The sequence below is a fragment of the Lates calcarifer genome, linkage group LG13 (genome assembly GCF_001640805.2).
Source record: "Lates calcarifer isolate ASB-BC8 linkage group LG13, TLL_Latcal_v3, whole genome shotgun sequence".
Lineage (NCBI taxonomy): Eukaryota > Metazoa > Chordata > Actinopteri > Centropomidae > Lates > Lates calcarifer.
In genome coordinates, this window is record NC_066845.1 from 27,080,405 (window position 1) to 27,104,291 (window position 23,887).

General features: G+C 41.4%; 2 protein-coding genes across 4 annotated transcripts in view; both read left to right on the forward strand.

The window, feature by feature from the left end:
- On the forward strand, positions 1 to 6,849 carry ercc6l (excision repair cross-complementation group 6-like). Its single transcript, XM_018664287.2, has 3 exons — positions 1 to 208; positions 1,297 to 1,341; positions 2,532 to 6,849. The coding sequence occupies exons 1-3, from the start codon at positions 153 to 155 to the stop codon at positions 6,283 to 6,285; spliced, it is 3,855 nt and encodes a 1,284-aa protein (XP_018519803.1). The 5' UTR covers positions 1 to 152; the 3' UTR covers positions 6,286 to 6,849.
- Positions 6,850 to 8,252: 1,403 nt separating this feature from the next.
- The window catches only part of adam9 (ADAM metallopeptidase domain 9), a 29,480-nt gene continuing 13,845 nt past the window's right edge, over positions 8,253 to 23,887 (forward strand). For 2 of the 3 annotated variants that reach the window (XM_051075096.1, XM_051075097.1), the window contains exons 1-5: positions 8,253 to 8,799; positions 15,669 to 15,769; positions 19,147 to 19,205; positions 21,080 to 21,158; positions 23,566 to 23,642. In XM_051075096.1, the coding sequence (XP_050931053.1) occupies positions 8,721 to 8,799; positions 15,669 to 15,769; positions 19,147 to 19,205; positions 21,080 to 21,158; positions 23,566 to 23,642 (395 nt within the window). In that variant the 5' untranslated portion in view covers positions 8,253 to 8,720. The remainder of the gene's footprint in view (positions 8,800 to 15,668; positions 15,770 to 19,146; positions 19,206 to 21,079; positions 21,159 to 23,565; positions 23,643 to 23,887) is intronic. The other variant, XM_018664299.2, reaches the window with a different exon arrangement.

The window sequence follows — 23,887 nt, forward strand, 5'->3', positions numbered from 1 at the left end:
TCTCTGATAGGCTGGAAAAAAATTGGCGGGTGGAAACGCTGCTGGTTTGAATACAACAACACACAAACCAAAACGTCTTAGTCCACAAACATACGTTTATTCACCGGGAGCTGTTTCTTCTTTCGCGCCGGTGAAACCGTCACTTCGTCAGGATGGATGTCTCTCACCGTGACGGTGAAGTTGCGAAGATTTCCGAGAAGCTGGAAAAGTAAGTAAAGATGACGTTAATGCCCGTGTCGCGGCTAGCTGACAGTTAGCATCCGTGCTAACATCCCACTGGTTAACACTGCTGAAAGGTTAGCCACATGTCTGCTAACAGAGGACACGCTGATTTGTGTTTGGAGATAGTTTCTAATCAGAAATCACAGAAATGAAGCTGAAAACAACAAAACACATAAAACTGATATAAGTCACTTTGAACAGGGCTGACAGTAATGTTAATCTCACAGGACTAGACACCGTGTGTGTCATCTGTTACTGATTTAAGGTCAACTTCGCATTTTTGTTGTCGTTTTCCGGTGGTGGAAAGAAACAAAATAGATCAGGCCTGCAGCTAACAGTTATCTTTATTGTTGTTCAGTCGGCTGCTTATTTTCAGGATTAATCGAATCCGTCGAATCGAAACAGTTAAAACCCCCCAAAACAACCTGTACAGAAATGTAAGACAAAGAAAAGCAAACATCTCTCACATGTGAGATCCTGGAACCAGGAATAATTTAATTTCTTCCTGAGAAAGTATTAAGGATCATTAAGGCAGATCAATAGGTCACTAAAACAACGATGAAAGTAAACAACAACAACAACAAAAACAAGGCTGAATTATATAGATAGGCCCATAGCTATGTACTGGACATACACTGTACAATGGTGGTAAGATAATATAATACACTGCACATTAGTGCAGGTCAGTCTGATATAACAGATGTGATATTATTTCCAGTCGATTAAGTGACTAATCGTTGCAGCTCTAAAGTACATTTACTCAGGTAATGTTACTACCTTTTCAGGTACTTATATTTCAGCATTTCCATTTTATGATGCATTTCAAACTGAAGTAATGTAGTATATACTTCACTATGTTTATCTGGCAGCTGTAGTTACTGGTTAATTTTCAGATTTAGATATTACATTATTATTAAAACATCTGATAAACTTATAAACCAGTGGTTCCCAAACGTTTAGTCTCTGGTTTGTGTCTTTGTCATGTTTCGGATGTCTGATAGATGAGTAGATCGATAGATGTGTGTTGGATATCTGTACACGTGGATGTCTCTGATCTTGACTTTGTCTCTGCAGGTCTTTGTCCATAGATACAGACGACAACATGGAAGCATATCACAGGTAACTCTCAGAAATTAAAGACACTTGTTGATGAGATGATTAAAAAATTCCTACTCTAGCTGACTCTGAACCAAGGCTGGCCTATGTACAAGTTCAAAATTATTGGCACCCCCGAATTTAAAGCATCTGATGTGGTGTTGAAATATTAGCCTCCTTAGTGTAGTGACTCTTTCTGACCAGCAGATGTCAGACTACTTTAATGTGAGTGGTCCTGAAACTGTGGCGAAGGTGAAGTCCTCATGAAATTCTTCAGAATAAGGAGGTCTCATGGGCACAGACCACAAACCCTGATGCCCTGGTTTCTGTCTGCTCATATTTTCCATCATCGATGGTAGAAGTATTCAGATACTTTCTTTAAGTAAGAGTTGTATTACTATGTTGTAAGTCCTGCATTCCCAATTCTAATTGAGTAAAGGTACAGAAGTATTACAAGAAACAAATTACTTTAAGAAAGTACTAATTTTAGAGGAGTTTTAAATTATGGAGTCCCTAAGGTGCCTAAAGATGTTTCTTTTATGCTTGTGTGCATAAAATAACATTTTGTCCACATGGGTTATTATATTGTTTAAAAAAAGATTAAATATAGTAATTTTTCAGGACTTGGACTTGGGGTTGCAGCGAAGTGTTAGTTTTGTTATCGATTAATATGCAGATTATTTTCTTGACTAATCCATTAATTGTTTTGTCTAAATAATATCAGAAAATGGTCAAAAATTTGAGAAGCTGGCACCAGAGAAAATAATGAGTAAAACCATTACCATGTTACATTTCAAGATTTATCTCATTGGTGACATCACTTTAATCTCAGCAGAGCTTCTAATCTGTAATAATGAAGCTGCTTTTATGTTTTGTTTGTAAAAGTACATTTGTCTTAAGTGGAAGTATAGAGTACCATAAATTGGAACTTCTGATGTAGAATACAAGTACCTAAACATAATAGTTTATTAAATGTGCTTAGTTAGTCAGTTAGTTTTTTGGTGATTTTTTTCTTCATGGGTGAAATTATAACAACGATTTTCTTCCAATTTATAACTGAAAGTGACTGACCAAAAGATTGATAGAAATAGAAAGAAAGAAGGAGTAGTCAAGACAATAATTACTTGATTAATCAATAACAAAAATAGTCATAAACTGCAGGTTTGGTTTAGACTGTTGTCTTATTTTTAACTTGCTGATGTCCTTTTATTCAGGTTCATTCAAGATGGTAAAGATGCTACCAGACAAGGGGACCTGCACAAAGCGCTGGAGCTCTTCAAGCTGGCATACAACCTTCACCAGAGTGAAAAACTTGAAAAGAAGATAAAGAAAATTGAAGAATTTCTTGCTCAGAATGAATCGGAGGATGAAGATGAGGAGTTTGTCAATGTAAACAACAGCGGTTTAATGCTTTTTAAAGAGTTATATGACAAGCTTTACGACTACCAGAGGAATGGAGTGGCCTTCTTGTACAGTCTCTACAGAGATGGTCGTAAAGGTGGGATCCTGGCGGATGACATGGGTCTCGGTAAAACCATCCAGGTAATATCATTCCTCTCTGGTATGTATGACAATGAGCTAGTTAAACACTCACTATTGGTCATGCCAACTTCACTCATCACAAACTGGACCAAGGAGTTTGCCAAATGGACTCCTGGCATGAGGGTCAAGGAGTTTCACGGTACCAGCAAAGGAGAGAGGACCAGGAATTTGGAGAAAGTCCAGAGGAGAGGTGGTGTCATCATCACCACCTACACTATGCTCATGAACAACTGGCAGCAGCTGTCGTCATACCATGGCAGAGAGTTCACGTGGGACTACATGATCCTGGATGAGGCACACAAGATAAAAACCACAACCACCAAAACAGCCAAAAGTGCATATGCCATACCTTCAAAGAACCGAGTCCTTCTCACAGGAACTCCGGTTCAGAACAACTTGAAAGAAATGTGGGCGCTCTTTGACTTTGCTTGTCAAGGCACTCTCCTCGGCACCGCGAAAACATTCAAAACAGAGTATGAAAACCCGATCACCCGTGCCAGAGAGAAGGATGCCACTCCAGGGGAAAAGGCTCTCGGCTCTCGGATGTCTGAGAATCTCATGGCCATAATAAAACCCTACTTCCTCCGCAGGACAAAAGCAGAAGTGCAGAAAAACAAAATGAATGGCACACATCCTTGCAAAGAAGATGAATCGGACAATAAGGACAGCCAAGTCCCAAACCACCAAAAAGACTCTGGAGCAGTCATGCCCACACTGACGAGAAAGAATGACCTGATTGTCTGGACTTACCTGAGCGCTGTTCAGGAGGACATATACCGGCAGTTCATTTCTCTGGACCACATCAAGGAGCTGCTCTTAACCACCAGGTCACCTCTGGCTGAATTAACCATTTTGAAAAAACTGTGCGACCACCCAAGACTGCTCTCTGCTGGAGCCATAGCCAAGTTGGGCTTGGAGGAGAGTACAGCTGAAAGCCAGGAGAGTGACCATGTGGACACCGACACTCACAGCATCGCCAACGTACCTGACGACACTTTAATATCTGAGTCTGGGAAACTTGTTTTTCTGTTTGCACTTCTTGAAAGGCTTAGACAAGAAGGTCATCGCACGCTCGTCTTTGCACATTACAGGAAGGTACTTGACATTATTGAACGCATCCTGGGCAACAGAGGCTTCAAAGTACTGAGACTGGATGGCACAATAACACAGATTGCAGAGAGAGAGAGGCGCATCACTCTGTTCCAGACAGATGAGCGTTACTCCGTCTTCCTCCTGACTACACAGGTTGGAGGAGTTGGCATCACCTTGACAGCAGCAAACAGAGTAGTGATCTACGATCCCAGCTGGAACCCAGCAACAGATGCCCAGGCTGTTGACAGAGCATACCGCATCGGCCAGACTGAAAATGTTGTCATCTACAGACTGATCACCTGCGGCACAGTGGAGGAGAAGATCTACAGGCGGCAGGTTTTCAAAGACTCCCTCATCAGGCAGAATACCGGAGACAAGAAGAACCCGTTTCGATACTTCAGCAAACAGGAGCTGAAGGAGCTCTTCACCCTGGAGGACACTCGGTCCTCGTCCACACAGCTGCAACTTCAGGCCCTGCACTCCAGACACCGACGGACAGACCCTGAACTGGACGAGCATATCGCCCACCTGCACGCCATGGAGATGTTTGGGATTTCTGACCATGACCTCATGTTTTCCCTTGACATCGACCATGACGAGGCCCCAGAGGACCAGGAGCATCACTACATCGAAGGACGGGTCCAGAAGGCTCAGGAGCTGATGAGGGCTGAGTCTGAGTTGCAAATGCAGCTGACGGAGAATATGGCTTCGAGCACGGAACCAGCCTGGCTCAGGCAACCAGTGGACAGCAGGGAGCGGTCGAATGAGAAAAAACCAAGAAATCCAAGACTGAGTCCTTCATATCCACAACAGGACAGCAACTCAAACAGCTCACTGGTTGTGGTGGAGTTGGACCACTCGGATTCTGGCAAGGAGGATGGTCAACAGAATTTGAGTAACCAAGTCATTGATCTAACTGCAGGTGAGAGTATGACAGAAGAAGAACAACCTGTTGTAGAAACAATCCAAGACAAGCTTTTTGAGAAGAGCCTGGATTCCCCAAAACACCAGTCTATTAAGCAGGAGAGGAGTTACTTGGAAGCAGCGGATTCTTCTCCTCAGGAGACGATTGATGAGTCTTTGGTGATGTCGGAGGCCGTTGATGCTGCAGCAGGTGATGTGGCAAATGCCTCCGTTGAAGAACTAATGAACCAGTCAGCGATGTCTGAGGCTGCAGTTGTTTCAGCAGGTGAAGGCAGCCTGGCATACATCACAGCAGTTGATGAGCATAAACACCTGCTAAATGGAAGTTCACACTCAAAATGCAATGACTCCCAGATGGACTTGGGTCACCCTTACAGCACACCACTGCAGAACAAAAGACTGTCTATCTTGCAAACATCCAATTCAAGCTTCAAAGCAGACGCATCATCCAGAGTCAGTGCTGGAATTGAATCCTTTGAGGGAAACTTCAATTTACAGCTGGAGGATAGCGATATGTTCTCAGAGAACGGCGTTCAGGATCCTCAAGAGGCCGATGTGGAAGAGAGAAAACTGCTGTCGCAGCTGCAGATCAATGAGAGTTTTGACGTGAATAAATCCCTTTCTGAGTGGCAACATAAAGAAGAAGGACTCAGACAAAGCCTCAACAATGGCCATGCCTCTAACATGGAGGAGTTAATGAATGATTCTATCATAGTCACCAAAAAGAAAAGAGCAGCAGTGATTTATGATAGTGATGAAGATGAAGGTGGTGATGATAATGATAAGAGACAACTTGAAAACTCCTTCCAGGTGCTCGGAGCCTCCACACCTCTCCAGTCAAGAAAGAGCTTTGGAGGAAACACCTCTGTGGCCTCCCGCCACTCGCTCCTCCAGTCCATCATCGACGACACGGATGACCTATTGGGTGATGAGGATGAAGGTGTTGACGACGAAGATGACAGTTCAGAGAGGCATTCTGATGAGGCCGAAGAGGACAACGTCATTGATTCATCTCATGATGAGTTTCAGCTGGAGGAGACGACCGGAGAGACTCTGAACACAGAGGGGGAGGAGGAGCAGTCTGAGTCACCAGGTGTAGTCGACGAATCAGGAGAGGAAATGAACAGCTTCCTCGAGGATTCGACCTGCGACACTGAGCTAGCCTCCTCTGAGAGAATGGATCAGTTGACCGTTGACGCAGGGGTCAAGGCGAATGGGACGAAAGACGCCATCGAGTCTGAGGATGAGAACTACAACTCCCTGGTCAGCAGAGGAAAAGAGTGCTACAGCAAAGGGAAGGTGGACGAGGCCCTGAGCTTCTTCCTGAGAGCTATCGATATCAAACCGGGAGATCCTGAAATTCAGCTCATGGTCATCCAACTGTACCGGCAGCTGAGTCAGAGAAGTTAGAACCTTCCTGCGAAAGAAAAAAACATTCAAAACAACAGCCTGAAATCAGATACAGACTCGTTCCTCTTTTGTTCAGACCTGGATACTGTGCTGTAAAAAATACAACTTTAAATACTAACCTGTCAGGTTGAATCAACAATTCTATTGGTCTATTGAACGGTATCATACAATACCTGATTCTTTGCACAAAACCATTTACCATTTACTAGTTTTTCTGTCTGTTAGTGTTAAAAGTGTGTATCTGTTCAGTTTATGCAGTTATGTTAAAAAAATTCTCTGGCACAGTTAATCGGGAACAGATTTCATCTCTTATCTGTTTTTGCAAAAGAAAAAAAAAGATTTTCTTGCACTTGTATATATTGACCTATTAAATTTTCAGTCAATGTGTAAGTTTAAGTTGTAACAAAGAAATGGTTCCTTTGAAATCTTTCACCTTTGTTTTGGTTGTGATGACAAAAATTTGCAATACGCTGCTAATTTGTCCATAACCAATCAATGAATATGGTTTCTCAGAATATTGTTTATTTTTACTGTATTAAACTGAAAAAAGAAGTTGGAGTGAAATTTCTACACTCTTGAGTTTCCTAGCGACACTTGAACGCATCAGTAGGATCATATTACAAACTCTCCTGTTTCATAGGCTGAGCGCGCGACGCTTTTAAAACGTGCGTTTGAATAACGCGTCCGGTCGAACATCGAGCGGACAGTTTCACCTTAATGATCAATTTATAATAAAGTAATGATGTGAAGAAGGCGGCGCTCGGTTAAATGGCGCATGCGCAGATGAAACCTTTTTTTCCCCAGCTGGAGATTAGTTTTGTCACGTGAACAGAAACAAACCCAAGTTTGACTTCAAAATAAAAGCCCGTCAGTTTACAGTGAGAGCAGCAGCGATGTCAGGAAAAAACAAATTATTACGAGATTATTTTACAGGTTTTGACAGATGTACTTTATTATGTATTAATATACAACAGGATTATTTAAGTCTGTAATAAAATACTTCAAATTAACTATAAAATGAAATAATTGATGTTACTGCAGCACAAGAGAATGAGATGAATAAAAAAGCTAAACTTACCGTAATATACATAATAATATAGTACAATATATACATAATAACACTATCAGACATGTTCTATCCACAACACAAATACTTTAAATATAAAAATAAGACAACAAAAGGTGAAAATATTTATATGCATCAGTATAATGAATGATATACATTTATAATGTTTTCACTGTAAAATAATAGATTTGAGAGAAAATCTTGTGATACTTTTAATAATACTTTTAAAATATGCATCAATCACAATTGGCAGATTTATTTTTGCTTAAACATTTTTAAATATATTTAATAAGCTATACCATATAATCTCATCAGTTAGTTGTTTACAGTTACATATTTGTTTGTTTTATATATTTGTCTGTTTTCATTCAGTGTTTTTGAAAGCCATCATGAAAGTGTACGATACAGTGACTTTCTTTCATTTGTATTAATGTTTTATTTTACAATGACTTGACTTGACTTTCTCATCCATCGATTGACTGTTTGGTCCAGTGTGACACAGTCTGATGAGCTCCAAACTTCAAAATTAATAAAAACAAATCAAAAAATTTAAAAAGGAAAACCAGCAAATTGTCTCATTTAAGAAGTGAAATGTTTGACACGTCACATGAAAAATTACTTAATTATTAGAATATTAATTGACTAGTTATTTTGGCTGTACTTGTATTTATTGTCAGGTAGTAATTTAATTTATAATAAAGTATCATATTATTTAAACTATGTTTTGTATATTAAAATGTGTTTTCTATGAACATTTAATACAGAGTACTCAGGAGTGTTTTGATTCTACTTTAATATACTTACATACTCCAGATATTCCTGATATTAATAGTTTGTTGTGATTTGTCTGATTTCGCTGTTTGTAAGATTTCAGGTTTTTCCAGTACTCTTATTTTGAAGTTCTCCACAGGGAGCAGAGAGCGTTTCCGGTGACTGGACGCTGGTTTTAGATGGTGGAGTTTCAGAGGAGACGAGTCTCCTGCTGCACCGGGAGAGGACACGCTTTACTGAGCCGGAGGAAACGGACCGAGTCACGGTTTGTCTTGTAACGGACGGAGATAACGAGTCGAACGGCGGCGGGAGACGTCGGAGCCGCGGCGGCCCGGTAACGGCTCGGTAACGGCTGCGGCGGGTCATCAGCTGGGACCGTAAACTGGGACGGACCGAATGGCTCGGCCGAGGAAGAAAACCACCGCTGGGTGTTTAGCATGAGGCTCTGCGGGGGGAGACGGCTGGAAAACAACAACAACAACAATAAAAACAAGAAGAAGAAGGAGGAGAGGACGGTGTGTGAGAGAGGAGCTGCGGCCCGGTGACATTTATTTAACCACAGAAGAAGAAGAAGAAGAAGAAGAAGAAGAAGAAGAAGATGATGATGGGAGGGAGAGTGGAGCTGCTGGAGGTCTGCTGTCTGCTGCTGCTGCTGAGTGGAAACTCACTCTGCAGAGGTGAGGAGTACACAGTACTACACTGTACTACACTGTACTACACCACAGTACTACACTGTACTACACTACACAGTACTACACCTACAGTACACAGTACTACACTGTACTACACACAGTACACAGTACACAGTACTACACAGTACTACACCACCAGAGTACACAGTACTACACTGTACTACACACAGTACTACACCACAGTACTACACCACAGTACTACACTGTACTACAGTACACAGTACTACAGTACTACACTACTACAGTACTACACACAGTACTACAGTACTACACCACAGTACACAGTACTGTACTACACCACAGTACTACACGTACTACACTACACTACACACAGTACACAGTACTACACTGTACTACACACTACACAGTACTACACTGTACTACACAGTACTACACTGTACTGTACTACACACACAGTACTACACACAGTACTACACACAGTACTACACTGTACTACACAGTACTACACACACAGTACTACACTGTACTACACAGTACTACACCACAGTACTACACTGTACTACACAGTACTACACCACAGTACACAGTACTACACCACAGTACACAGTACTACACAGTACTACACTGTACTACACAGTACTACACCACAGTACACAGTACTACACCAGAGTACACAGTACTACACTGTACTACACAGTACTACACCAGAGTACACAGTACTACACTGTACTACACAGTACTACACCAGAGTACACAGTACTACACCACAGTACACAGTACTACACTGTACTACACAGTACTACACCACAGTACACAGTACTACACCAGAGTACACAGTACTACACTGTACTACACAGTACTACACAGTACTACACCACAGTACACTGTACTACACAGTACTACACTGTACTACACAGTACTACACCAGAGTACACTGTACATTACACAGTGTTGTACTACAGTAGCTTCCACTGCAGTACAGTATGTAATGATGACTGAATATTTACTGCAGTACACTACAGACTGTATGTACAGTTGGAGATGAACTGAGTTTAATATGGTGGTCAAAGGTCAAAGGTTAAGGTCAGTGACCTCAGGTGTCCACAGTCTGATGAGCTGCACCTGGATGGTTTGTTGGTGGACAGGTGTCTCTCAGCCTCCTCTGTGTCAGAGGTTTAACCTCTGTGAGTATGAATAAAGTTTTACAGACTTGATGTTTCACTGAGGAAGGAAACGCAGCCCGACTGATTTCTCTGTCAAATTCCAATGAGTCAGATCCTTTAGTTTAACCAGAATCATCTCTATATCTCTCTACCAGACTCCATTGACAAAAACAGGGATTTAACCAGGAGCTGCTGGAATACCACTGCCTCCATCTGTCAGTGTGTTTACATTTTGTCGTCATGTTGTCAACGTCATGTTCTTTTAATAGCTGATACAGATCAATAGGTATTGATTTGTTGGTTTGTTTCTTCAGGGACTGTTGATCCACCACGTCTCCTCTCAGAGTGTGTGGTGTGTGTGTGTTCAGGTTGTTTGTGTGTATGTATGTGTGTATTTTCAGGTCTTTTGTGTGTGTGTGTGTTTTGGCGTCTCGTTCAGGCAGGTTGAGCGTTAAGCAGCTTAGTGTCCGTCGGCCACCGAGTCCTGCAGCCGACAGGAAGTAAACCCTGTTTAACACTCGAGTGTGACAGTCAGTGTGTGTGTGTGTGTGTGTGTGTGTGTGTGTGTGTGTGTGTGTGTGTGTGCTGACTGAGACAGAAACACTCAAACATCCAGAGAGTCTGAATGAAGCTGAGTGATTACATTTACAGGAAGCAGCAGCAACTTTTACTGTTCAGCCAAACACACACACACACACACACACACACACACACACACACACACACACACACACACATACACACACACACACACACACACACACACACACACATACACACACACACACACACACACACACACACACACAGTTGGAGCAGCCGTCCCTGTTTCCCTGAACGATGACTCACTCTGTTTTTTTTCCTCTGAACCGAACATGAACAAACCTTCAGCTCTGAAACACTCGTTTTCTCTGTTAAAGGACCAGTCTGCTGTTTTTCTGTGTTTCTCTTATTGTTGTTATTGTGTTAGCCTACAACTGCGCTCATCGTTTTAAAACTCGTCACTGTTGCTGTGGTTACGCCTCCACACTGCTCCCAGAGTTTACAAGCCCCTAAAAACAGACAAAAGGTAGTGAAGTCTAAAATCAAAATCAAGAAAATGTAGGGAAAGAGATCGTAAAGAGCTCTAGATAAACGTGGAAAATTTACAGATTAAACAAAACCTGGGGAAATATCAAGATTTTTATATAAAAAGGATCTTGAGGAAAAAAATCCACATCAAGGGGAAAATGTAGACACGTCCTAAAGAGAGGAACTCCAGAGAAACCTCCAAGGAAATCTGGAGATTAAACAAAATCAAAGGAAAACAAATATTTTTAGAGAAACCTAAAAACAATATCAAAAGAAATATTCCAAAAAAAATTCTCAAGAAACATTAAAAACACATAGAAATCCCCAAAAAGATCCTTCAAAGAAAAGCAGAGAAACCTTTCACGAAGCCGACAGAAAACCTGAATAGCACCGAGAGAAACGTCCGATCTGAACTTTCACAGGTCAAAGTTCAGATCAGAGGTGAGTGTGTCTCGTCCTCTTCAGACATGATTAGAAAGCAAATTTTGGTCTGGCCTCACCATTACAGAGGTCAGGTGTGGTTTCTGATTGGCCGGTTGTCAGATGTGGTTCAGTCAAGGTCAGGTCAGATTCCTGAGGTTCAGAACGGCTTAACCCACTTGGCTGATCCACATCCAGAGCTGGTACTGAGGTTTTCATCAGGTTTGGTTTGAGGACGGGAAGAAAAAAACACATTCTTGAACTTTATACTGAACTTTTCTTTGAGTTCACTTCAGGGTTTCTTAAAGTGTTCTCTCCATCCCTTTTTATTTGTCTCAGTTTTACAAAGGTTTTTCTAGATTTTCTTTAAATATATCCAGAATTTCTTAAAGCAGCCTGTCTACTCTAAACATTGAATGGATTTCTGTTTTTCTAGAGTTTCTTTAGATTTCTTGAAGTTTTCTGGAGGTTTTTCCAGTTGTTTCACAGTTTGTCTACATTTTAAAGGATCTGGATTTTTACATTTATTTTTCTGCTTCTTAAAGTTTCCACTAATTTTCTTTGAGATTTCCCCAGATTTTCTTAGAAACCTAGATCTTTTCATAGATTTGATTTAATCTGCAGGTTTTCTAGGTTTATCTAGAGTTCCTTTACAGTCTCTCTTTAGGATTTCTCTACATTTTCTTACAGATTTCTCCTGATTTAGATTTCAGATTCCTCTACATTTTCTATTTTGTTCAACATTTCTCTTGACGCTTGTCTGGTTTGTTAGAAGAAGAGAAAGTCAGCAAACGAAAGCTAGATTAAATTAGATTAGACAAATCTCCACTGATGTTCGGGGGTTAAGTGGATTGTCAGCAGACCAGCAGAGAACCGGATCCAGATCAGACCGGAAGACGTCTTAGGACAGAACAAAACAAGAATCAAACACTCTGATCAGCATCTTTTTAACTTACAGGCTGATGAATGTGTGAATGTGATCAATCATCTGAGTCAGTCAGTATTAGGCCTTAAAATCAATAAACTGAACTCAGTTCTTTGTGTCAAGGTAAACATACAGCAGATGTAGATTTTATTGTCACAGAAGCAGTGATGCATTTAAATCTTTCCACTGTCGACACTGAGTGAGAAGCTGCTGTTAAATTGCTGAGCTGTGGTGTTTGCATTCTTTGCCCAGTGTGTAACAGCTCTGGTTTGTTTCTGGCTGGTTTGAAACCTCAGACTGACCGGAGGTGATCTCTGCACGAAGAAGTGAGAGCTGCACTGAGACGAAAAAGTAGGAAGAGGGTGTTGGAGAGAGGATGTGATTCAGTGGGTGGAGGTTTCACATGATGAGCTGATGGCTGTTTGTCCTCATACCACTGTAATCCCGACAGAAAAACCTGGAAAACATCCTCGAAAAAACGGAACGCTGTGACTCAGATGGCAGTGAAAGAAATATGCAAAACCTGAATTTAAGTCGAAGTGATGGACAAAGTGCAAAAGTACTGATCAGTCATATTCACACTGAAAGTGAAGGCAGACGTGTTTGGGATGTGGTCTCTGTGAAGTTATTCAATCTCAAAATGACAGTATAAAAGTCTCTGTTCAGCTTTGTGTAAATGTTTGTGGTTTTAGTTTGAACTGTTTCAGTTCATCCAGATGTGATTCATTTCAAACTAAAAAAAACAACAAAGAATCAGTAAATTTCACAAAAGTCCTTTGAATACGACTTAAATGAGAAGTGACAATACACACGTTTTTTGTTTTAACTTCTCATTATGAGGTAACTGTTGGTTTCACAATGTAATGGCTGTAGAATAATGACGTTTAGATTCCCCATGAGCTTCATTTTCACTTTCTGAAAACTGCTGGTTTTCCCCAGGTGGATGAAATGAGAGGAATTTCATTTGTTGAAGAAGGCGAACGAGGTGAAGAGATAAATGGAAATTATGGTAAAACGAGTGAACCTCAGACAGAAGCTCAGACCTGGACAATATGGATTTTTTTGTCCTGGAAAAAGCTCCAGGACTTGAGAGGGTTCAAACTACGGACGAGAAGAATTTTGTAGATCGCAGAGAATTGAATTGTTTGTATCAGCGAGGTTGTGTTATGTGTCTTGAAGCAATACAGTGATTTTCCATATGTGGCAGCGACCAGCAGTTAAACTGAGCTTCCTTCAAACTGAAATCAGAGTTTTGGGGATTTCTTTAAATTTTTTCATAAAGGTTTCTCTGGATTTTGTGAAAGTTTCTTCTTTTCTTTGGGATTTCTCTAGAGTCTTTTAAAGATTTTTCTGGATGTTTAACAGTATTTCTACATTTTTCAAAGGTTTCTTGACATTTTCTTTAAGATTTTTCTGGATTTTATTTTTAGGTTTCTTTAGATTTTATCAAAAATCTGGATCTTTCCCTAGATTTTGTTAATCACTGGACTGTCAGAAAGTTTTCTTTAGTTTTTATTTGCAGTTTCTCAAGATTTTCTCAAGAGGTTTATTTCGAGTACTTTTAAGATTTCTCTAGATTTTTAAATTACTGTTTTCTTCCTGATTTTGATTTTAGATTTCTCTAAAATTTACATTTTGATTTTTTTCTCTAGTTGTTTTTTTTTTTTTTTTTAGATTTTCCTTGGCAGTTTTCTATCACCACTTAATAGTTACTGGTATCTGCGGACGTTAGATTGACGTCGTAAAAAACATAAAAGCGACATCAAGACGACCTCAGACTGACAGAGAGAGTCTGTTTTCACTGAGAGATAAATTATTATCACAAACACTAAACACACACACACACACACACACAGTATCATAAATGGTTCATTCATTCCATGAAACGAGGCGAACAAACAGCTGCTAAGCCGGCAGTAATATGAACACAAAGACTTTATGTAACAGAGGGAGGAACAGGAGGGGGAGGTCACTGAGGTCGCTTGTGTTTTTATTCCTTGTGTTTTATTTTCTGACGATCACAGAATCAAAGACAAACAGTGTTGGATGTTCATCAGAAACACAGAACACTCCATCAGAACACGTTCACTTTTCAGTTACACTTTATTAACCAGGTAATCTATTACTGTCACAGTGGAGCTCAGATCTCTGTGGGTTTTATTTAATCCACATTTTACAGAATTTTACAATTTTACAAAGTAAAACAGTTACAGTTACAATATCAGTTACAATATTATTGTTACACCATTACAGTTTTACAGTTACAACATTACTGTTACGTTACTGTTACAATTCAACCATTACAATATTACTGTTACAACAGTACAGTTACAGTTATTAAGTTACAGTCAGATGAAAGAAGATAAATCAGGAATAGAATCAGTAAAGACGTTAAATCAAGTTACAGAATCACAAACTGTAGATTTACTGTCGACCTTCTTCCTGCACGGAGCCAAGATGGCGGCTCAACGTTTGTGTTGAACATGTGAGACACAGCTTTTATTTTGGAAATGTTTTCAGAATTATTAATAACAGAACATGATTAATGTTTTTTAGCGACAGAGGATGAAACAGTAAAAACAATAGATGAAATAGAAACAGGAGTAGAATAAAAAGTGGGACTAAAGCTGCTGTGGCTCCGGGCAGGACGTCAGGACAGAGAGGTCGTTAACCAGAGACTGCAGCTGTTACCATGGTTACAGATTAATGTGTGTGTGTGTGTTGTGAACAGACGGAGGCAAACTGTTAACGTGTGTGTTTACTGAGTATATTTCTGCCCTTGTCAGGACATTTTTTCTGGTGCTCACGTCTTATACACAAACACACACAGTCTGTGTGTTTAAAATAACTACACACTCTGGGTATTTGTGGGTCTGGAAAAGCATTAAATTTAAGGCCTTAGAAGGTTTTAAAAAGTCTTGATATTTTCCTTGCCTCCTGCAGACAGACAGCGACGACAGGAACCTTTAAGAGTCCATGTTGTTATGGGATCAGTTCTGCCGTGACACAGGCCACATGTTGCTAACATGTCCACAGTAATAATGTGAATAATTTAAAACTTATCCCGCAGCCCAGGAAAGGGTTTTAAATGGTCTTTGTTTGGGCAACAGAGTCCTGCAGGACTGATCCTAGAACCAGGAAGTCAGTTAGCATGTTAGCATGTTAGCTCTTCCTGTTGTCAGTGTGTTTCTGGTTAAATGTCTGAAATAAGGTCTGTGGTTTTAACACAAGCTCAAGACATTTTCAGGTTTTATTCTCCGACATAAAATGGGTCAGTAAATCCCCCACTCCTCACTTCCTGTTTCTACCTGCAGACTCTACTCAGACCGAACACCTCTCCTCCTATCAGCTGACCGTCCCTCGGCCAATCGGAGGAAGGCTGAGGCGGGACGTGGACGGACGACCGCCCAGTCAGGTAATGAGCTTCAACTTCCCTCTGGGTTGTTTTACTGTCTGGTCGCTGTGTGACCTCTGACCTCAGGAAATACAAACTCAGCTGAGTCGTCAGGTCCACTTCCTGACGGCGTGACCTCTCCTGACCTCTGCTGAGTCAGACAGGCAGGGAACCAGGGGACTAAAGTGGTACTTCTTTAGGAAGTACTCTCACCACCAATACCTTAACCACCCTTACCTGAAGTACTTTTACTACTCATATTTTATTCATACTTTACCTAAAGGAAGTATCTTTACTGCTGAGACTTTACACAACAATACTTTCACTTGAGTAGGATTTTGAATGTAGGACTTTTACTTGTAATGGAGTATTTGTACATTGTTGTACTGTTACTTGTACTTCAGTAAATGATCTGAGTACTGCCAACAAGTATCTGTAATTTAAGGTGGACCTGAGGCTCCTGCCCTCAGCTCCTCAGGATGAAATCAGTTCATGTAGCAGAACCACCTTAAAACTCAGAGACGTGTTGTCAGAGGAGGATTTAATCTGGAAGCTGCTGACTCTGTGTGTGTGTGTGTGTGTGTGTGTGTGTGTGTGTGTGTGTGTGTGTGTGTGTGTGTGTGTTGTCTGTCTTTCCCGCCCTATGTGCTGGAACATGTTCAACACACTCACACGTTCACACAGATTCACCCTCTCACACACAATCTGTCAGCGCTGTGTTTTCAGTCCAACACACACACACACACACACACACTGTTGAAATGTGAGATCGCTCGCAGGGAGTGACGCCATGTGAAAGTATGATATTAGGGCGTGTGTGTGTGTGTGTGTGTGTGTGTGTGTGTGTGTGTGTGTGTGTGTGTGTGTGTGTTGCCTGCGGCCATGTTTTTCTCTCCTCCTCTGTCAGATGTGTTTTTGTTCTCTGCAGCTTTAACAAACAACGTCTGAAGATTCTTAGTTTTCATCTGTTAAAACAGAAAAATGGGTCAAATATTTTCATTTAACTCACAGTTTCTTCTGTTACAGTTTAATCCTGGTGATAATCTGACTGAGCAAAACCTCTCATTACCTGGTATCACGTCTGTTAATCCCCCCCAGAAATACCCCAGACACCCCCCACCCCCACCCAAAAACACACACTCCTGTAGATTTATAACAGTAACCTGCAGGTAGCAGCAGCGAGGAGTTTGATATTGAGCAGGATTCAGATTCGCTGTATAATAAGGGCCTAAGCATTTTGGGCAGCTCAGTTGGAAACATAGATATAATGGATGGAAAACTCACCAGCAACATCTGAAACGTAAACACATCAGTGACCGCCCTCGGTAACACCGCTACAGCAAGAGCTGTTATTCACTTGTTAAGTCGTGACGTCACGATGGTCCAGCTTCTCTGAGTCTCTCCTGTTTCCAGACGCTGCAGAGCTGAGTCCGTGATGTTTGAACAGATCTGAGTCCAAAACTGTTCAGAGTCATTCTGCTGTTTCCACTGTGACGAGGAAGAGAAGAGGAAATGACTGCAGCTGAGAAGTTAAACAGAGTTCGACACCAGCCTTAGCTGGCTAACGTTAGCTCCTGATATAAACTCTGGGTGTTTCAGTTGTCAGTCCTTCTCTGTGCTGCCCCAAAAATAAAACAGGTAGCTATGACTCTGTTTTCACCTTAGCTGGGTGATGATAGCTACCTAAGTCCAGCTTTATTCTCCTTAGCTGGGCAGCACAGAAAAGAACTGACAGCTGAAACATGAGCTTATATCTGGAGTACCTGCTTTTACCAGCGGGTGCTAACGTTAGCTAGGTTAGCTGGCTAACGTTAGCACCCGCTGGTGTCGAACTTTGTTTTTCTTCATTGGTTTAAAACCTGTAACTTCTCAGCTGCAGTCATTTCCTCTTCCTCGTCACAGTGAAGCAGCAGAATGACTCTGAACAGTTTGTTGGACTCAGATCTGTTCAGACATCAGACTCAGCTCTGCAGCGTCTGGAGAGAGATCTCAGAGAAGTTGGACCAGGAAACAGGAAGTCCACACTCTTACAGGCAGAAACTCTTCTTATAACATTCAGACATATGAAGCTATGGCAGCTGGTCATCTTAGCTTAGCTTAGCTGAAGTGCTCCTCTAACACTCGCTGATTAACACCTCGTTTGTTTAACTTTTATTTCTTTCACCTTTGAAATCAAACCTGAAGGTGACTCAGGGAAACTCTGAAATCTGATTGGCTGTCGTCAGCTGCAGGTAGTGAGCACAGTTATTTATTATCCTTTGATTTTTCTTTCTCATTAATAAACAGATGTTTACTGTTTACTGATGTTGAAACGTCCCCCCCCCGCACCTCTGCCGACCTTTGACCCCCACTGTGTTAGAGGACAGAGGAGCTGCTGCTGGCAGCTGGGTGATGTAGTCCACCGCTGACTTCCTGTCCTGACTCACCTCAAACACACACACAGACAGACAGGTGGTGTGTGTGTTCAGCCCTGCAGGAGTTACATACCTGCTGGTTGCTGCAGCTCACACACACACACACACACACACACACAGAGGTAAATGTCTGCCAGGTGAGTCAGAGGCTCAGGTGACCTTGGAGTTTAGTTTTTAGAGTTTCTGGACTTGCTGTTCTGTGTTTGGAAACATTTTTATTTTGTGATGTTTTATCACAGCACCAGACAAAGTGGGTGGGATCAGTTCACCTGTATTATTACACACTGTATTATTGTGATTGTCTGTACTGTCCAGTGAAACATGAATATTTTTACATGTCTGGTTCCTCAGTCAGACTAAAATCAGTGTCTTCAGGTTCTTGACTATTTTTATCACAAAAACGTGACATTTGAAGACGTCACTTTGAGCTTCTGACGTGAACGGACAGATAATCGATCAATAATAAAAATAATCATAAGTTGCAGCCCAACATGTAACATGGAACATTTTAAAATTCATGTGGTTTTTAATGAGAGAAGTGAAGCTGAAATATCTGCAGTGCCCCCTGGTGGCTGGCTGCAGTGTAGGTCATAAACCCCGCCCCCCTCTTGGAAGCTGATTGGACAGTTGAACTAAAATAGTATTAAAGATGGTTTCTGTCAATCACACTGTTTGTTCAATTAGTTTTAATTCGTTATTTAATGCTGTAAAAAGCGAGTGTAATGACACGATTGATGACTTGTGATTGGTTGAGTGGATGTGTGGGCGGGGCTTCCACATAATGGCTCCACCCCCCAGTCACTACAGCGCAGGCTCTGGCTCCAAATGACGTCATCAGCACAAACATGGCGGTCCTCGTGTCCATGATATTTTGGCTCCATTTTTGTAGGAAGGGGAGACGCGGCGGCCATCTTTGTTCACTGGTTCGGGTGTTTACGTATTGACGACCTTTTCCTGACTAACGAGTTCTCTCTGTTTCTTCAGGTGTCCTATATCATCACTGTGGATGGAAATGATCATGTCGTTCATCTGGAGAGAAACGAGTGAGTCATGTGTTCATCTGTCTGAGCTGTAAAAACAAAATGGCTGCTGCTGATTTTTAAACAAATGAAGAAAAACAAAGTTTGAGGCCAGCAGCTGCTCAAACAGAAATCCCTGTTTGTATCTTTAGCCTGAATCTTTGAGGGGGTTTGTGCACTTGTTCAGTGGATGAATGAATGAATGAATGAATGAATGGTGCAGTAATACAGATGTAATGTGGTCACAGGTGTGTTTACAGGTTTCAGCCAATCACAGTCAAGGTGTTCAGTGTTTTCATTCCTCTTCATCAATGTTCCACTCTCATGAACAATATCTCAGGAGCACATTGAGGGAATTTATTCAAATTTGGTACAAATGTTCATTTGGACTCAAGGACAAACTGATTCAAATTTGGTGGTCAAAGGTTAAAGGTCAAGGTCACTGTGACCTCACAAAACAGGCCAGTTAACTGTAGCTGGACTGACTGGTGAAGATGTCCACTAACCAGCTTTTTCTGGAGCTTTCAACCACCTCTCGTTCTGAAGAAGACCTTGAGAGGCAGTTGAAAGCTCCAGGAGAAGCCTGTAGGTCCAAACAGACGTTATAAGAGTTGTTTAAAGACCTGTTTGTTATTTATTTCTGTCTGTGAGACAGAACAAACATCATCAGTAAACCGAGCTGTCTGTGCCTCAGATCTTGGTCTCAGTAAATCTACATCATGTCAGAGCACAGGATGAACTAGGACATGTTATTATCTAGTCCTCTGACATCATATCAGACACTGCTGATTGGCCAATCAGATCCATCAGGTTGTGAGGTCATCAGCTGAAAACACACCTGATAATCTTTTTATTTCCAACTGCTTTTTTTCTGTCTTTAAATTACATTTTGAGCAGATATCTGCTCTGTCAGCAGTGAAACAGATCAGCTACAGATCAGCAGGAGGCTTAAAAAGACACAACAAACAACAATAAGACATGAAAGGAAGAGACGAGGCAGGGTTTTCCACAAGTGTATAAGATGTCCAGCTGGGTGACAGAAGTAGTCAGATTGATTTCATTGTTAAACAACTCGTATGTTAGTGTTTAATTTCTAGGTTCAGATTCCTTCAGTGTTGATGTTTCAGGAGCTGAATCCTCCTCTTCAAAACAAACAGAGCAGCTGATTAAAATCTGTAAAAACTCCTTAAAACACAGTGTTTCTCTGTGACGTTCAGGACGTGGAGAGCAGCTGTTTGTTTCTCTGATTCCTGAAGATCCAGACGTCTGACGACTAAAATCCTGCATCTGGTTTCAGATCAGAGTCAGAACTTTAGAAAAAAGTGACGGTGACTTGAAACAGAGAGAAAGTCGTCGACTGAAACTGTTTTAATGTCCAGTCGACAACCAATGGAAAACCCTGAGAGGAGGGACCCTGTTCCAGGACGGACAGACAGGAAGTAGATGTCGTGTGAACAGAATAGAACAAAGTAGATTTACAGTCAAACGTTACAGATTAACATTAATGGAGGAGGAGGCTGGGACTCCTGTTGGACCCAGACCCTGAACATCTGGCCTGAGGGGCTGACAGCCAGGAGGGAGGGAGAGGTCCCAGGACAGAGAGAGGACGGGGGGAGATTCAGAGACCTGATGTGGGAACAGTAACAGGGAGTTACTCAGTCTGATGTGAGGATGGAGGTTGTTCAGAGGAAAGGGAACAATAAGAAAAGGTCCTGCAACAGATTAAATATTTAATTTTATTCCCATAAAAATGAAAGAAGACACTGAACCTACTTATATTAATGAAGTAAAATAACTTTCACACCTGGAGAAAACTCACCTGTCACCAACCTGTTGTTATTGATAATATATTTTGACATTTCTGTTACAGTCACAGTTGTTGTTGTTGTTGTTTACAGGCTGCTGCTGCCTGCAGACTTCACCGTGTACTCCTACAGTCAGAACGGATCCCTGATCACAACCAGACCACCTGTACAGGTAAAACACACACGGCCTCAGCACTGCAGCATCTGGGAACAGGAGACTCAGAGAAGTTGGAGCAGGAAACAGGAGTTTATTTGGTTCCCTTCCCTCCCTCAGACTCTCCACCTGACAGACTCCACTCAGGGCTTTAAAACCCATAATAACCTCATGGAGACTCGAACACGTCTCGGCCTGTTGCTCCTCTCTGACAGAGTTTGATTTAGTGATGACGTCGTCTCTGCTGTGGAGGCTGTTGAGTTTATTGAAACAGAGATTTTTCCCACAGAGAGAGGCATGATGGGAACTCCCTCTGAGTGTGTGTTTAGTGAGTGCACTGATACTTCCTGTCTGCTGACCTGCTGACCCTCCGAGTCTGCCGGGTTTGGTGATCTGGTATTTGATGAATCATTAATGATCGACAGACTCTGGACTCGGCACTCAGACTCAAATATAATGACGTGTAAATACATCATGTAGTTGATGGAGTTCACAGTATTTCAGCTGTTTCCTCCTCCCACCATGAAATGAAATGAGTTTGGTGACAATGGAGAGAAACATCATCTTTATTGGCATCACAGATCAGTCAGAACTGTACAGAAGATTATACAGAGCTGCAGGATTGAGTCTTAAAACCAGGACGTATGTTAGCATGTTAGCATGTTAGCACTTCCTGTGTTTTTGGTTAAATGTTTTAACACAAGCTCAAGACTTTTTCACATAAAGGTGGACTGGTGAGTAGATGGGTTTTCATGTTAACGTCCCCGACAACCTCTGTAGTCTCATTTAGACACTCGTTAGCAACCGCCTTTTTTAAGACACGTAAAAGCTTCAAACATCAGGAGTGGGGGATTTACTGACCCATTTTATGTCGGAGAATAAAACCTGAAAATGTCTCAGACCTTATTTCAGACATGTAACCAGAAACACACTGACAACAGGAAGAGCTAACATGCTAACATGCTAACTGACTTCCTGGTTTTAGGACAGTTTCTGAGGATCATGGAGGTGATAAACTCAGGATATGTTGTTTATTTTCTCAAAGAAAACCTGTGAGAAGAAGGTGAGAAAAGTATCTGATTACTTCTTCCTCCACTGAAAGTCTCACAGTAACACAGTCACACTAACAGATGGAGGCAGTGGTATTCCAGCAGCTCCTGGTTAAATCCCTGTTTTCGTCAGTGGAGTCTGGTAGAGAGATATAGAGATGTCTCTGCTGATGTAAAGGATCTAAAGTCTCATGGGAAATTAAGGCCCAGATTCAAAAATACCATCTTTTAAAGTTGGGACTTTGAAGTTCCTCTGAAGTCTCTGCATTGTTTACTATCACACACAGGAAGTGTTTTCTAAGCTCCTTTGGGAGTGACACCAGAAGAGTGTGTGTAAATCCTGTCACATGTTTATGTGTGTATTTCCAGTCAGCTGATTACTCATACAGTCACTGTCGACTGTTTTCACTCAGGTCCTCAAATCCTTGTTTTGAAATGTCTGTTCCTGGGAGCAGTGTAGCCTAGAAGCTAACAGCTAACAACTAGCATGGACAGAAAACAAACCTTATCAACCTGTGTTCAGTTAGCAGGAAGTTTGAGGTAATTTCTCCCCTAACTAACAACTGTGTCATAAAAATGAAATGTATCCACATCAGATGGAGCATGTGGCATTTCTCTGTAGACTGAGAAAAAAGCTTGTAAAAACACTAATGCAACGCCATGTACAGATATATACACAGTTAGCTAAACAATCTAAATGTTTTTAAAAAATATTTTACAGTTTATTCTGGATAAATGAATAGAACAGAGCAGAAACAGCGTCACAGCTGAGCTAGCATCACGATAGCTAGTCTCTTAAATTGTCAATGAAATGCTGTTAGCTAGTTTACATTTAGCACGTCTGATTTAGCAGCTAGCTAGCAGTTACTGTATAAACATTTAGATTCATTTTTTGCTGGTTAAACTTTAATAGCACAGATGTAATATATTAATACAGGGGAGAAATTCAACTGAATTTACATTGAATCTGTTTTTTTAACCAACATTATGCTGCAACATGTTTTTTTCTCAGTTACATTTAAGTTCCCTGTTATAGGCTAACCTGTGATTGAGCTAAATTCCAGTTTAATCCTGTTAATGCCCATGGAAAGATTCCAACAATGACCCTAAGGTTCAGTTGTGGGGTCAAAGTTTTCAGGTGTGTGTGTTTTGGGGGGGGGGGGGGGGGGGGGGGGGGGCGCAGGTGAGTTCTCCATATGCAGGATCACTTTATTTTACAACAGTGTGGAATCTGGTGTATTTTTACCTTTTCAGTATTTAACCTTTGAATCTTCTTTCTCTTCTTCTTCACCTCATGTTCCAGTGAAGCCTGTGTCTGCCCCCTGCTGGTGTCTCTCAGTCACTGCAGCCTCTAACTGAGTGTTGTTGTGTTACAGAACCACTGTCACTATCAGGGCTTCGTTCAGGACGTGGAGGGTTCGTCTGCTGCTATGAGCATCTGCAACGGCCTCAGGTAACACACACACACACACACACACACACCTGGAAACCTGTGATAAACATGTAGATACACCTGAGATACTGTAACTGTTCACATATTCAGAATCTGCTCTGTTTTATCTTTGGGGGGGAAAGTATAAACACACACTTACTACACACTGTACACACTGTACACACTGTACACACTGTACACACTCCACACACTCCACACACTCTACACACTCTACACACTCCCCTTCATCAAGGACAGAGTTATTG

Bases quoted from the DNA above. Each gene is read 5' to 3' on its own strand.
- ercc6l (XM_018664287.2), top strand. From the start codon at position 153: ATGGATGTCTCTCACCGTGACGGTGAAGTTGCGAAGATTTCCGAGAAG. The intron at 209-1,296 runs GTAAGTAAAGAT...TTGTCTCTGCAG, and splicing joins ATTTCCGAGAAGCTGGAAAA to GTCTTTGTCCATAGATACAG. The intron at 1,342-2,531 runs GTAACTCTCAGA...CCTTTTATTCAG, and splicing joins AACATGGAAGCATATCACAG to GTTCATTCAAGATGGTAAAG.